The 16,147-nt window shown below is 40.4% G+C and overlaps 1 protein-coding gene across 1 annotated transcript in view; it reads right to left on the bottom strand.

The window, feature by feature from the left end:
- Positions 1-16,147, bottom strand: part of RERE (arginine-glutamic acid dipeptide (RE) repeats) — a 252,765-nt gene that overhangs the window by 101,990 nt on the left and 134,628 nt on the right. The window contains exons 7-9 of the mRNA XM_015565944.1: positions 14,497-14,545; positions 8,547-8,671; positions 7,435-7,534 (exon numbers count right to left, since the gene is read on the bottom strand). Of these exons, the coding sequence (XP_015421430.1) occupies positions 7,435-7,534; positions 8,547-8,671; positions 14,497-14,545 (274 nt within the window). The remainder of the gene's footprint in view (positions 1-7,434; positions 7,535-8,546; positions 8,672-14,496; positions 14,546-16,147) is intronic.

The raw sequence follows: 16,147 nt of genomic DNA, 5'->3' as shown, positions 1-16,147 counted from the left end.
GAGAGAAAGATGAAAAATGACCCTTCAAATAGGCCTATTGGCATACTCTGCTATGACAACTTCACACCACCAAGTTCTGGGTGATCAAATGTGATCTGGATTTGAACCTGATTTATTTATTAATTTATTTATTTTATCATTCAACAATTATTTAGTGCCTCTCTACCACTGAGCTATGGCTCAGAAAACAAAGATGATTAATATTCAATGGTTAACAAACAGTGATATTTATAGATCACAGATAAAAAACTATTAAACTATTGGAAGTCCTGAACCCTTTGTTGAAGGAGCTGTGGATATGCATAAATAAGCAAACAAATACATACTCTCTTGAACATGTAAAAAGCTTAACCCAAATGTCTAACAACAATCCATATTTCAGGGAATAAAACTGTCCAGAAAGAGGTGAAATTCTTGCTGCATGATTACAAATTTTATACACAAGTGAGCATATATAGATATTTAGTGTTAGTGAGAGAAGGTAAACATAAAAATGCAAATAAGTTTCTGAGAAAAATAAGTCATTGTGATAGGAAATGAGAAAGAATGAAATCCAATATCAATTTAGTAAAAATAAGTCAGCATGGTATTTTCTAGAAAACCTTAGTCTGAAACTATAGGGCTCTGCTACAGTTTGTATGGATAAATTTAAAGGTCTATTTTGTAAAAGGCCAAATAAATGCAAGCACCTAAAGATAGCTGAATCAATCCCATTAGAATGCTATCAGCCATCTATATGTCATATAGCATTATGTTTACAAAGTATATGTAAGCTGTAAGTGTACAGAGGGGCCTAGTAAAACCGCATAGGAGAAAACAAATCTGGAACAGGATACACAGAAACACTTCTAAGATCTTCCAGAGAAGCATTGCTGCTTTGTCATATTTTAACATAGTATTATTAACATAACATAAAATTGTTAATAAAGCAATTTTGCATTTATAGATGAACACAATTTAAACTAGTAAAATATAGCCGTGGCTGGTGTGACTCAGTTGGTTGAGTGATGTTCCATGTACTGAAGGGTCACTGGTTCGATTCCCAGTCAGGGCACATGCCCAGGTTTCAGGCTGGATCTCCAGTGGTGGTGGGTGCGGAGGCAGCTGATCAGTCTCCCTCTCCCTCTCTCTTCCTCTCTCTCTAGAAATCAGTAAAAACGTATTTAAAAAGAAAGTCTTTTTAAAAAAAGTATCATATAATGAAACTTATCTTTGCCCACATACATTAAGGAGTATGCCCACTGTCACTAGGAATACCCTCCTCTTTCGGTAAGAGCGGCCAACACATTTATTACGTCTTCTTCCTCTACATCTGTTCAAAGCTGTTTTGATGTAAGTAAGAAGAAATACATTTTAACATAAATGAACAAATAAAGCACAACTGTGTACCTAACTATTATGAAAGTTCACCTCTAGACCAAAGGTAAAAATAAGATCCTATATAATAAAAGCCTAATATTCAAACTGTCTGACCAGGAGTTTGACCACTCGCTATGATGTACGCTGACCACCAGGGGGTGGCAATGCGGCACTGGTAGCAGGCAGAAGTGGAGGTGCTGCTGGCCCCGATAAGAGTGGGACCTTGGCGGGATGGTGGAGCAAGTGAGCGGGTGGCGCCAGACCAAGGCAGGTGCGAGCAAGGGCCCGATCACCCCACAGATGGCGACCAAAGGTGGTGTGGGGGCAGGGGTGACGGGGGACAGAGGTGGGGTGAGAACGCAGGGTGTCCACCAAGCTCGCTCTCACTCTCCCTGCTACCCTCCTCTGGGAAGCCAGGGCTCGGGACTACAGGGACTGGTTGGGCTCCCCGTGAGTTCATACAGGAGCTGGTCTGCGAGGCCAGCCAGGAGAGAGTGCGCTGCCTGCCTGGCTTTTGTGCAGTGCTACTGAGTAGCCCAGAGGCCCACACTGTGCCCCGACCCGTGGCGTCCAGCTGTGCTCACCACATCTCCACGTGGGGACTCAGGTGCCGTTACTCAGGTGAAGGGGGGTAAGCAGGGGCCTGGAGGCCCAGGTGCTGCCCAGGGCCCAGAGGTCAGCTGGGACCTGCCCTTCCACTCCAGATGCTTGCACTTCAATCGCTGGCCAGGCCTAGGGACTGCACCTGTGCATGAATTTCACGCACCAGGCCTCTAGTATTTACATATTAACTATTTCTGTGTTTTTCAATGAGGGCTCTGCTATTGGGAATGTATACATGTGGCTCAAGTTTTATACAACCTGCAAATCATCTGCATTAAATTAAAATAGACTAAACACTGCAAACAAAAGACAGCTTGCCAGACTGGATAAAAAAGCAAGAAACAAGTAAAGAACTAAAGTACCAAGAGATGTACTTTAAATCAGCAGTTGCCACCAGTGGTCGGTGAGGTCCAAAAGGTTGGCGACCGCTGCTTTAAATTGAAAGAAAAAGCAATATTCATAATAAGAACCTGAAAGAAGATATACCATGCAGACAAGCTTGAGAAAGCTAGCATAGTTGTATTAATGTCAGACAAAACTGGATTCAAGACAGAGAGTATTACTAGACACAAAGAGAATCACACTAAAAAGGTAAAAGGGAGAATACACAGAGAAAGATACTTTATGAATGTTCAAATGTGACTAATGATACGAGGTTCCAATATATGAAGCAAAAACTAACAGAATCAAAAAGGGAAGATAACCAAATCCACAATGGTAGCTGAAGACTTTAATGCTTCTCTCTCAGTAACTGACATTACAACAAGATAAAATAATTAGTAGGGCACAAAATATTTAAATAATAATATCAACCGTCTGAAACAAATACAATTATAGAACAGTATTCCTAATAACCGCAGAGTATGCATCCATTACCAGTGCACACGGGACACTCACCAGACAAATGGCATGCTGAGCAAAGAGACACACGCCAATAGATTGCAAAAGACTGAAATCTTACTGGGTACTTCCTGACCACAACTGAGCTAAATCAGAAATCAATGAGTGAGAGAGAGAGAGAGAGAGAGAGAGGAGTGAAAAGAAAAAAGAGAGAGGAACCTCTAGTTTCTGGTAATTAAGCAATTTAATTCTAAACAATCCATAGGTAAAAGAAGAAATTACATAAAAAATTTTCATATTTTAACAGAATGATAATGAAGAACAAATCAAAATTTGTGGTAAAATCAGTTATCTAAGATCCTACTTTAGAAAGCTAGGGTGAAATTGTTCAAAATACCCCCCCAATAGAAAAGAAATACTAATAAAACTAGAGATCAATGGAATAGAAAACAGAAAGAGAAAAATCAATGAAACCAAATGGTAGCTACCTGACAAGATCAATAATGCTGACAAACCTCTATTTAGATTAAGAGGAAACAAATAAGCAATGTCAGGAATGAAAAAAGGTCAAAATTATAGTTCCTATAGACATTGAAAATAAAAAAAAAGGAATAAATTTAAATTGTTAGCAATCTGATAATTCAGATAAAATAAAACATTTAAAAGACACAGATCAACATATTACCCAACTGGAACATGAAGAAATGTACAATCTGAATAGGTTGATGTCTATTTGTACTTCTAAACTTCACATAAAAAAATAGTCCCAGATGGTTTCACTGTGAAACAATCAAACATTTAACAAAGGAAAATATCAATCCCTTACAAACTTTTTAAGAAAAAAGAGGAAAAACTTCCCAACTAATTTTTTGAAATTAATTACTCTGATGTCAAAACTAGACAAAGATACTACAAAGAAAGATTATAGCTCAATATCCATCATAAACACAAATGTAAGTTTTTAACAAAATATTAGCAAATTGAGTCCAACAGTACATAACAACCAAGCAGGTTTTATCCTAGGAATGCAGTTTGTTTAACATTTGAAATGAATAGCTACAGTTCACCAAATTAACAAAATACAGTATAAGAAGAAAAAATAGCACCTGACAAAATTCAACACCCACTGATGATCAAACCACAACAAACGTAGATAAAAAAGGGAACATTCTCAATTTGGTTAAAAAACAACAAAAAAGAAAAAACCCTACACTGCACTTAACAGTGAATGACACTGTTCTCTCCTTAAGACTAAAAAGAAGGCAAAGATGTGTCCACTGTTATCATTTCTTCCCAGCACTGCACTGGAAGTCCAACAAGCGCAACAAAGCGCAAAAAAGCAAGAGGCGAAACTGCCTTCACCTGCAGATGACATGACTGTGTAGGAAAATCCTAAGAACCGACAGGAAGCTCCTAGTCTTCAGGAAGGGCGCTGGGAACGTTTTGCATCTTGATCACTGTCAAAGTTTCTTTGGTCTAAACCTCTGAAAAAACTCATCAAATGGTATGCTTATGGAGCAGTTTGGTATACATAAATTACACCCCAGAAAGTTATTTTTAAAATTACACACTAAAAATCTCTTATGTGAATAAAACAAAACAAAAACAACAACAAAAATCCCAAACACCTGGGAGTCAAAATAATCTAGAGGAGCTTATATTTAAAAATAGGTCCATATAATATCCGTCATAAAGAACTGACAGTTCAAAAATTTTTAACTAGTGACTGCAGTTTAAAAAATGGAGTATTTAAATGCACTTATATTCAAACAGTCCTACTGGGTGTTGCACACACTCTAATGTGGCCATGCTGCAATTTTCACATATTTTAAATTTTTATATTGCCCTGGGGAATAGGAAATAGACACAGGTTTATTCTAAATTGATAAATGCCTAATCGTGTTTTGATTCTATACTATACTCTGAGAAAATAATAAATACTTCTCCCATGACAATGTATCTTTTTAATTTATTACTTAACATAATTCAAAACTTCCATTACTCCAAGGAAGTCAAAATAAACATTAACTTCTCACAAGATTTTTCCATTCACTACTTTTCAATAAAGCAAGTACCTACAACTAAAACTCTCTAGGACAACAATGAAGTACAAGAAGCCACTAAGCTTTTTCACTTGTCACAAATGTGCACAAAATACCGTTCTTTGGTGGCTGAATGCATTTGTATTGCATAACTCAAGATACCCGAGCCATGAGCCCCGGGGGGTGGGGGGGTCTTGACAAGAAGAATTTCAAAAGATGGGAAGGCAGTTTCACAGAAATAAAAACGCACAAAACCAAAACCCCTCTGGCAATTAAGAAAACTTCAGAAGAAATTTGATACAAAGGACCAGGGGCAAAAATAGCTCAAATTATTTCTGTGTAGAAGAATGTTCTTCCACAAACTGTACAGGGTTTGGAGTAGAAAGGGAATAAATCTGATAAATTCATGAAAGTGCCAAAAATATATTTAATTAAAAATGGTAACATCTTCATTATTCAAAATTCAACTGATCAGCATAATAATGAAAGGAGAATTTTTTCATAATGCTTTTATACAAAAAAACTGAACAGGCAACAAGCTCATATCCAAGAGTCACTTTGAACATACATACAATTTTAGGGCATTTTGAATTCACAGCATTTATAGCCACTGTTCGCAGTATCACCAATCTCTGAGTCTCAGTTTCCTCATTTATGGAATAATTTCCAGGGTTCCTCTGGGTCTATCACTGTATGTTCAGAATAATGCCTCTTTATAAAAACAAAACCCTAAGTATCAAACAGGTGAGAAAGTAAAAAATCGTTCAGCCCAGCCGGCGTGGCTCAGTGGTTGAGCGTTGACCTATGAACCAGGAGGTCACGGTTCAATTCCCAGTCAGGGCACATGCCCGGGTTGCAGGCTCGATCCCCCATGTGAGGCATGCAGGAGGCAGCCGATCCATGATTCTCTCTCATCACTGATGTTTCTCTCTCTCTCTCCCTCTCCTTTCCTCTCTGCAATCAATAAAAATATTTTTTTTAAAATTGTTTAGTTATTTAGGACATAGCATATTCCAAGCAAGATAATTCAATCTTCAACATACAAGAAACTACCATAATGTTTTGTAATATCCCAGAAACACAATTAGACCAGAAATAAAAATCATGCATCATATACCATCTATTCAGATACCTACATGCTTCCTTAAAAGCAAGCTGTTTATGCCCTGGCCAGTTTGGCTCTGTGGATAGAGCACTGGCGAGGGTTCTGGGTTCGATTCCAGTCAAGGGCATGTACCCCAGCCCTGATTAGGGCTCATTCGAGAGGCAATCAGTTGATGTCTCTCTCTCACATCGATGTTTCTCTCTGTGTGTGTCTCTCCCTCTTCCTTCTATTCTCTCTAAAAAAATCAATGGAAAAATATCCTCAGGTGAGGATTAATAACAACAAAACCAAGCTGTATAGTAGAATTGGAAAACTGGGTTATTTTTTACCCTCCATTCCAAACTTTTGGTTTCAACAAGTCATCTGGCATTTCTAAGCCTCGGATGTTTATTTAGAAATTGGAACAGATGATCTCCTAAGTCCCCAACTACAGGGACCTCTCAAAAAAAACAAAAAAAGGTGCTTAAATTACATTTAGTTAATCATCAGAAGAGTTGCTCCCAGCCTCATGCTAATATCCTCTGTATATCCACTGAGCCAAACTGGTTAGGGCTAGACTATTTTTAATGTACCAAAACCCCATAAAGATTCATTACTACTTCTTCAGATTTAATGATTTCACATTAGTGACCACATAGAGAAGAACTATTTCAAGAAACTTTAAAATACATTAAGTTTCCCGAACAGCTCTGTAGGATATCATCTAAAGTCCAAAAGAAGTATCCAGAAAAGTAAACTGGTCTGAAGAGCCACGTTGTCTGCGGCAGTGAGTTCTGCCTGAGCTGCTGTGCACATGACGAAGCTGTCAGGTGACTCATCACAGTGAGATGTCATGCAACCACCTCAGTGCCTTTAGGCTCATGTGTTACGTTTTACTTTAGATTTTTTCAGATTACTATTTTTAAAAACTTAGTTTTGTTTTATAATCATGTGGAATATTTACATGGTTCCAAAGTCAAACCTACAAAAAACAAATGTGTTCAGAGAAGTCCAGCTTCTCCAGTCCTTCCATGCACTTTGAATACAGGGTCTGAGACAGAGAAACCCAGAGCTGACCACAGAACAGCATGGCCCTGGATTCAAATCTAGAGTGTGTAACCGTGGACCATGGCGTAAGGGCTCTAAGCTATTTCCTCGTGCCTACAATGGTAACACCAATACCTGGGAGGGGGTATTGTGCGGAGGAAGCAAGATCATCTATGCACAGTGTTCAGCTTTGTGAGCTCTCAGCCAAGACTGACCGCTAGCCCTAGGCTCTCGTTCAAGCTCACCACAGTCCTGGGGCTCAGGCACATGAACCTAGAGATGCCCTATCACTGGCCCGAGGTCAGTGGAGGTCTATGGCCAAGACCTCATGTTTCAATCCCAGTACTCACTCCTAAGATCCCAGGCTCCTCCATGTTCCCTGCTCATCATATATGCCCTACAGTCAGCACAAGAAAAGGAGAACATTCTTCCCACCCAGGGCAGCTTCAGAAGACTCACTGTGTTCAGTGCATTGAGAGTGGTGTCATCCCGAGATGCAGCAACACAGCCATCCTCGGTGGAGCCTCCGTCACACATGCCTGCAAACGCCGCCATGCTCCTGGGAAGACAGGAAGGGAAGACATCAGTACAGAGATGTTAACCCTCAATTATCAGAGTACATTTCCAGCCGACCAAATTCCACTCTTACACGCATGGTAAGCCACAGTTCTCAGTCCCATACAATTCACCTCCATTCACTTAGGAAGAAAAGTGTTCCTTTTACTCATGTCCAGCTGTGTTATTCTTCCCATGCTTCATCAGTTCTCAGATTTTAATTTCCAGAGCATGAATAATCTAAAACTATATGCCACAACAATTGCCTAGATTACAATCGTTTGAAAGAAAAGTCCCCAGAAAACATAAAATTAAATCCACTGAAACTTGACTTAATTCATTCCATGCTATACATCAAGTACTTTTAGGTGAATTAAAAGTAAAAAAGAGATAAAATAAGTCATTCCCTCTGCCATAGCATCCTCATCTCCACTTACACCTCCAGCACAGCACTGCTGACCAAGCCGCTGGAGCTGAAACTCAGTTGCCTGGCCTTGTTTTAGCATTGTTGTTGCACAGGTGAGGCTGCAGTGAATCCACTGCAGACAAAGGAAGGCTCTCTGCCTGCACTGCAAGTGTCAGGGACAGATTTAAACTTCTCTTTTGTAGCTTAGGCATTTGTTTGTTAGCAAGTTCTTATATAGATAAGCCACAAAAACACACGTTTAGGCCTGGCACCGATGAACAGCCATAAAGTTGAGAACTCTGTGATGGGATTTGAAGATGGATGGAATGACCCGATTGTTCATTGTATTGAGGAATTTGACAATAGCATGTATGGCTTTAGACGATTTCCTTCTGAAGAGTTCCAAACTCGGATGTGGGACAAAGAGGGGAAGAAAAAAGTGACTTTACCATGGTAAAACAGGGCTCTAATTACAGAGGGTATAACAAAATTGAAGTCAGAGAATGCCCAATATATAAATAAAATGTCGGGGGACAGGAGAAAGTTTATTGCCTACTAATCAATTCAGATTGCCTAATCCAGAAAGCAGGATGGAGCGAATTCCTCTTACCTTGCTGCCCTCAAGTACATGAGGAGGTCACAGTCATTAACTCCAGGCATCCAGACCAGCTCCTCATGTTGGGTCACAGTGTCACCATCTGGAGAAGGGAATGGCTGCAAATCGGGAAGCTTGGCCTGTAACACAGGGATGGAAAAGTCACAACCCGGCCCTTCGAAGGGCTGCCGCCGGCAGGCCCTGGGCAGAGAGGCAGCAGCTCGCTGGATCTCGAGGCGTTACTGAATAACAGCAAACCCTGCGCCAAGGAAACCGCCTGCAGCACGTTTCCAGGTCGTTTCACACATAATATTTCACCATGGACTGCTTAATCTCTACTTTCTAAACCAGGGCAAGATCCAAAGGTTGAAACAGAAATGGACATGTGTGAGTAAAAAATAAATCAAACAAAAAATGTCTCAGGAGCTTACAGTGCCGCCTTGATAAAGAAAGAAAAAACACACGCATTTCCAATATAACAAGTTTACAAAGAGACATCTACAAATAATGAAATCTCACCTTGGTCTATTTGCTCAAAAATTAAATGAGCTTATCCTATTAAATTAATGCTCTTCTCAAGAGAGTCAATATGAGCCACGGTAAACATAAAAAGACACAGAATGGGAGTTACCATGAAAGCAGAGCTGCACTAAATGAAGGTGCAGGAATTAGATGAGCAGTGGCTTCAGGACAGGACTGCGTGGGAAGGGGCAGGAAGGAACTTTCTGAGATGACAGAAATGTCTGTCTGGATACGAACTATCACAGCGGACTGAACAGAGTACATTAATATACAAACAGTTCATTGTATGTAAGCACAATAACATTTTTTAAAATATTTGAATACCAGTGCTCAACAACCAAGATTCTAAGTCAGCTCTAATGTAGAGACTCGAACACCTTGAGCATTTTCTCATCCGCACGCTGCTGGGGCAAAATAAACAGGTCCTACTGCACCCATCAAAGATCTATGAAAATTATGCTAAGTGAAATAAGCCAGTCAATGAAGGAAAAATACCACATGATCTCTCTCATTCATGGATAATAAAGACCATTATAAACTTATGAACAATAATAGATACAGAGGCAGAGCTGCTTCAAACTGATTGCCAAACTGCAGCCGGAAGGCCAGGGAGGGTTGGGGGGCAGGGGGGAGGGGGGTAAGAGATCAACCGAAGGACTTGTATGCATGCATATAAGCATAACCAATGGACATAAGACACTGGGGGGTAGGGGAGGCCAGGGGATTGTCAAAGGCGGGGGAAAAAAAGGATACATATGTAATGCCCTGTGTAATACTTTAAGCAATAAAACAATTTAAAAAAAAGATCTATGAAAAGTCAACCACATGGAAGACACACATGCTCTTATTTTCTTAAAATTTGAACACTGACACATTAGTCTAATATTTTTAACTAAGAGCTGCAGTTTTAAAGCTCCAGTTCCACAAAATCTAGGCAAAAAATTTAAATGAATTAAGCAGGCTTAGAATAAGGCAACACTGTCCAACAGAAATAAAATGAGAGCCACATAATTCAGTTCAAATATTCTAGCATCCACATTAAATAAACCACATCCCAATCTGAACCAGCTACATTCCAAGTGCTCAAAGCCACCTGCGGCAGTGGCGGTGGCTCTGGATTGGGCGTGCCAGTAGGAGTGGGGAACCAGGGTGAAATGGAGAGAGCTGCCCCATCCTGGGAATGCTGCCATTCAGGAACAAGAATCAGCATTTGCGCATTGTCCAATTTTTTCCAAAGTCCAAAAATCTTGACTATTATGTGAAATGCTGGTGATTCAAGTTTTTCAAACAACTGTCTGCCAAAACACATCGGTAGGCCATGCAGCTCGCAGGCCACCAGGCCGCAGCCTCTGCCTCACGGGCTCTGGCAGCTCTCCATGTGCACCGAGCACCGGCTTTCTCCAGACAAAGGTGCGCTTCTTTGATTTAGTGGCAACGTTCATGACACTTAACTGGGTACCATAATTAGTACTGCTTAATATACAGTGATGTATTGAAATAAGATTAAAACACAATAGAAATTCCTATCAAAAGATCTTTAACATTTGTACTGAGCTCTGCTTCCCCAGTACCAGGTACAGTCCCTAGTGGAGTAGCTCTCCAATGATTATTTGTTAATTAAAAAGTACTACCTTTGTGGGGGAGAACCAACCCCTCTAGAGAAAAACGGGCTAGAAAATGTAATTAGTTTACAGAAAAGGAATTGCACGTGGCTCTTAATGGTAGGAAAAGATGGTCTACCTTGCTGAGAAGAGAAATGTAAGTAATGACAATGAGATACCATTTTCATCTATCATGTTAACATAAATCTCAAAGTGTGACAATATACAAGGCTGTGCTAAAATGAATGCAAAATGGTACAATCTCTATGGAGGGAAATTTTGCAATATTCTAAGAATTACATATGCACTTTTGCCCTCTAAGCCAGCCAGCCCCCTTTTAGGGATATAAACCAAAGATATGCTGGCAAAAAATATAAAAGTGTGTCTGTACAGGCTATTTATTGCAGCGTTACTTGTAATAGTAAATGACTGGAAGCAGCCAAGTACCCACCAACAGGGGCTGCAGAAGGGACTGTTCTGCCCACTCAGTGGGGTCCCGTGAAGTGGAAAAGGACACGAGGGGGACTCTGCTGCTTTGCTAGGAGGTAAAGAAGAGGGTACAGATGTGTGCACTATGCTACCATTTTTCTAAGAACAGAAGGTGGAGGAATATAAATAAGAATAAATCAGAACCGTAAATTTATCCATCAGCAAGGGAGGGAACATGGGGAGGAGACAGGGATAGAAGGTAGGCTTCTGAACTTACTTTGTTTATATGTCTGAGTTTGGAGCCATGTAAATACTTTAGTAATTATAAAAACAAAATTAAGTTTAATAAACAATAATCCCTTAAAAACTCTAAAGCAAAGTGAAACAAATGCACCTAACTATGCATTGAGTTGGTTCTTCTTCAGGAACTATTTTAAGTAATTTAAAAACGTGCTATTTTGCCTATACAGCCCAAGTGGGGCATATTCTCAGGCCAAAAAAATTAATAGTAAGATGATGGTTCAATCATATTATTTTTGTCAGTGTGACTACTGTTGTTATAAGCTGTTATATACGTATTACAGGATTAAAGCAAATATTTTTGTTGATGTCATTTAAAAATAAGATTTGAAACAGAAGAAGATACAGATTTGGATGAAAAAAAATAAAATTAATAAAAGGTGTATATAAAAATTTGAATTTGAATTAGAAGTATCAGAAAGAAGCCACGGTATATTTTATCTTTAAAAAAGAAGAAAATGACTGGCCAGTGTGTTCAGTGGTTGAGCATCAACCTATGAACCAGAAGGTCACAATTCCCATTCAGGGCACATGCCAGGGTTGCAGGCTCAATCCCCAGTGTGGGGTGTGCAGGAGGCAGCCAATCCATGATTCTCTCTTATTATTGATGTTTCTATCTATCTCTCCCTTTCCCTTCCTCTCTGAAATAAATAAAAAATATATTTAAAAAAAAGAAATTGCTCACTTTTATTAGGTGTGACATATTTTGATTGTTCTGGGTTTTGTTTGTTTTTTTGAAAGAGCTCTTATCTTTGGGATATTTACAAGTGAAGGATACAGTTCTGGTTCATTTCAAAATAACTGGGAGAGGTGAGAAAACATAAATTAAGTAAGTTTTACTATACCATGTGTGAAAGCTCAGTAATATGAATTAAGGAGGTTTATTGTACTAATCGTTCCCTATTTTTGCATATGTCAATATTTTATCTAATAAAAAAGTTAAAAAATTTAAGAAGGCAAATGTTGCCAATTCATAAAAAGGTCCTCTAATATTTGATGCTTTGAAACATTTCTTTTTGAAAATAAACCATACAGAATATACTTAAAATCTGACATCTGATTTTAAATGAAAGTATACAAAAATCCAAGCACAGTAAATCTGTTCATTTCCAAGGATTTAAGCATCTTTACTTAAAAACCACTTTTTCTGTTATGGTAGGGGGAAAAATCTGTAAAATAAAACTCTAGTACAATGATCTCAAGACACTGGAAACAAATGAGGAAGGAAAAAATAGGTGCGAAATACAGTGGGAAGAGAGAGCAGAGAGAGGGAGATGTAATGGAGTGGTCCAGGCTAGGCCTGGATCTCTGGGTTAAAATGAAGGCACAGGACATATGGTGGAGATGGTAGTCAGCCCTCCCTAAGAGACCACACCAAGAACAGGGTATACAGCAAGTCCTTTCATCAATGTCATTTCATTATAACATCGCTGAGATGCCATAGGAACCCAACTCTGGTGTGGATCAGTCAGCCTATGGTAAACTCGATTTCATTGTATGTCTTTTCCGTAGTTGCAGAACCTATCAACAATGTTAAGTGAGCACTTACTGTGCCTGAACAAGGCAGACGTTAGGGGAGTGGCCTCTGGCAGCTTCTTCCTACCTGTCTCAGTTCTAACCCTAGCTCTGGGATGAGAAGTTTCTTCTAGTAATTAGATGCCCCTTATCATTTCTGTGTTTTGGTTTTAATATTTCTTTACTTCTTATTAATTTTTCTCATTATGGAGTTAAAATAGGTTGTTAAAAAATATGCATGACATGCAAGAAATACTCAAAACCAGACAGGAAATGACTGACTAGGCAGATTACTAAACCTCTAGATCCTTATAAGGACTTGCCTGTATGTCACGTCTCTAGTATGTGTGGGCCATAGCGACTAACTCCCCAACATCTATTCCAACTGAAATGACAATCATGCTAAACCTATTTCCCTCATGGTTTAGAAATGGACACGTGACCCAATCTATGCCAATGGGATGTGAGGACTAGGGGAGACCTGGGAGAATTTTCTTTGCTTCTAAGGGGAAGAGAAGGATGATTACTTTCTTACTCTCAACATTTGCTGTATTTCACTCATTGTGAGATCCACTGTTATTTTATGTGCATTTAGGAAGGAGACTTGCTGCCCATGAAATTATAACTATACCACAGCGTGTACACTGAAGTCCGTCAGAGACTGTAAGATGTGAAGGAGAGAAGAGCATCTTAGGATCAGTGCAATTCAGCCCCCAGCCCGCGGAGGCACCCAGCCCGCAGGGGACAGCCACGCACCAGCACAGCCCCGAGAAGCGGGGCCTGGTCCTGTCTGCCCGGGGTGTGATGTATGTGGGACCAGAAAGAGCCAAGGTCGGCCACGGTTTTCTGCTCCTGCCCATCAAGCACCCTAACTGACAGATCAAGGAAAGAGATGGCAAACATGAGAGGGCAGAGGTCACAACACAACAAGCTTCTGAAGACAAGTATCCTAACCATCTTGGCTCTTCTGAAGGAAAGAGAGCTTTGAAAAAGTTAAAATCAAAGTATTGTTAACTAAATGTTTATGGACGGGTGAATGAATAACAAAATATGATCTATACATACAATGGACTATTCCGCCTTAGAAAGAACTCCGACACATGCTACAACATGGCTGTGTACTGAAGACATGAGGCCCAGGAAAACGAGCCAGACACAGTGACAAATACTGTGTGGTCCCACTGAGACAAGGTCGGCAGAGTAGGACATGTACAGACAGAAAGTAGAACTGTGGATGCCAGGGGCTGAGGGACGCGAGAATGGGGTGTTAGTGTTTAGTGGGGACAGTTTCACTTTGGGAAGATGACAATTTTCTGGAAGTCGAATGTGGTAATGATTGCACAATATGAATGTACTTAATGCCACTTAATTGTACACTTAAAAAAATGGTTAGAATGACAAATTTTACATTACGTATATTTTATCATAATTAAAAAATAAAAGTATGAGGTAATCTGGGGGGGGGGGGGCTCTGCATTTATATAAAAATTCCTGTAGAGATAACGACAGTTCCAAGTTGCTGCTCAACAGCATAAAAGGGCCAGCAGAATAACAAGAAATAAAAAGCCTATTAAAGAAGCTACTAAAATGCGCTTTACCTGATGGCTAGGACCCACACGAATCTCCCCCTGGGTACTGTTCAGCCGCCTGTCAGGAAAAGAGTAGATTTGGTTAACAAATGTAGTTTTGACATAAATGTTCACATATTTTTCAAGGAAAGTAACTCACTTCAAATAAATGAAGTATAACTCAGGAAGAATCCACTATTTCTAATGCTGCCCTGAACTCCCCCACCGCACACATCTGTAAACCTTTTTCTCCTAAAAAGCCATTACTGCAGCCTCCTGTCATTCCTTTACCATCATGCTTCCACGCCTCAGAGGGAGGCGCATGCCTCCTGTATAACCCCCATAGATGCTTCTCTTTTCAATACATTTCAGGATGTCCTAGAGTAAACATTACTGAAATATAAACAAGATAACTTATGGTTCCTCGCACACACACTGGATCATTCACTCATTCATATAGTCGACAAATATTTATTAAGTGCCAACCATAAGCCAGAAGTTGTCTTAGGTGTCGGGGATAAAGCAATGAACAGAACGATGTCCTTGCCTTCTTGGAACTTACATTCTAATTCAGGTAGAAACAAGCAAACAAACAAAAACAAATAAATAATAGGTCAGATGATGATAAGGGCCAAGGAACGAAGTAGAAGGTAAATGATGAACTATTTTTACAGTTATTTATACAGGACAGTCACAAAAGATCTTATTAGTGAAGTGAAACTTGCCCTAGCCGGTCTGACTCAGTGGATAGAGCGTCGGCCTGTGTACCAAAGGGTCCCAGGTTCGATTTCAGTGAAGGGCACACACCTCGGTTGCAGGCTCCTCCCCGGCCCAGGCCCTGGTTCGGGGCTTGTGCAGGAGGCAACCAATCAATGTGTTTCTCTCACATCCATGTTTCTCTCTGTCTTTCCCTCTCTTCCACTCTCTCTAAAAACCAATGGAAAATATCCTTGGGTGAGTATTTAAAAAAGCCAAACACAAAATAAAGTAAAACTTGAACAGAGATGAAAAAGATGGGAGGGACTGAGCCCAGCAGGTCTTTGAGGTGGAAGGGCTTGCCTCATTTCAGTGGACACCATACACCATTCTTCGTTGTTGTTGTTGTTACATAAATTAACTCATTTGTTACAGGCCAGCGATGTTTCAAATCGTGGCGCTTCCCCTGGTCTTTGCGTTCCTCGTCTCCGGAGGCAGACGGGCTGGTGTGGTGCAGGCACCACCAGCTGCTGTTTCCATGCAGGAGCCACAGTGCCAGGTCCCCCAGCTCCTCTCTTCATGTTGGTTTCGGCACAGGAGTATGTGTCCTTGGCATTCTGGTTCATGTCAATTCTTCTCACCATTTTCCTGAGGGAGGCGCCATATGGGTCCCATATTTCCCAACGATGTGGACCTTCGCGGTGTGGTCACCACAACCAGGGCTATGCCATTCTTACTGCACTTGCAAGGCCCACCCTTCCTTGCTCCAAACCTAACCATCCAAGTTCCTTTTAAAAGCCACTGTTCCCTTGCCAAAACCGGTTTGGCTCAGTGGATAGAGCGTCGGCCTGTGGAGTGAAGGGTCCCAGGTTCGATTCCGGTCAAGGGCATGTACCTGGGTTGCGGGCACATCCCCAGTGGGAGATGTGCAGGAGGCAGCTGATTGCTGTTTCTCTCTCATCGATGTTTCTAACTATCTCTCTCC

The sequence above is a fragment of the Myotis davidii genome, unplaced genomic scaffold (genome assembly GCF_000327345.1).
Source record: "Myotis davidii unplaced genomic scaffold, ASM32734v1 scaffold299, whole genome shotgun sequence".
NCBI classification, from domain to species: domain Eukaryota; kingdom Metazoa; phylum Chordata; class Mammalia; order Chiroptera; family Vespertilionidae; genus Myotis; species Myotis davidii.
This window is presented reverse-complemented; position numbering and strand designations above follow the sequence as displayed.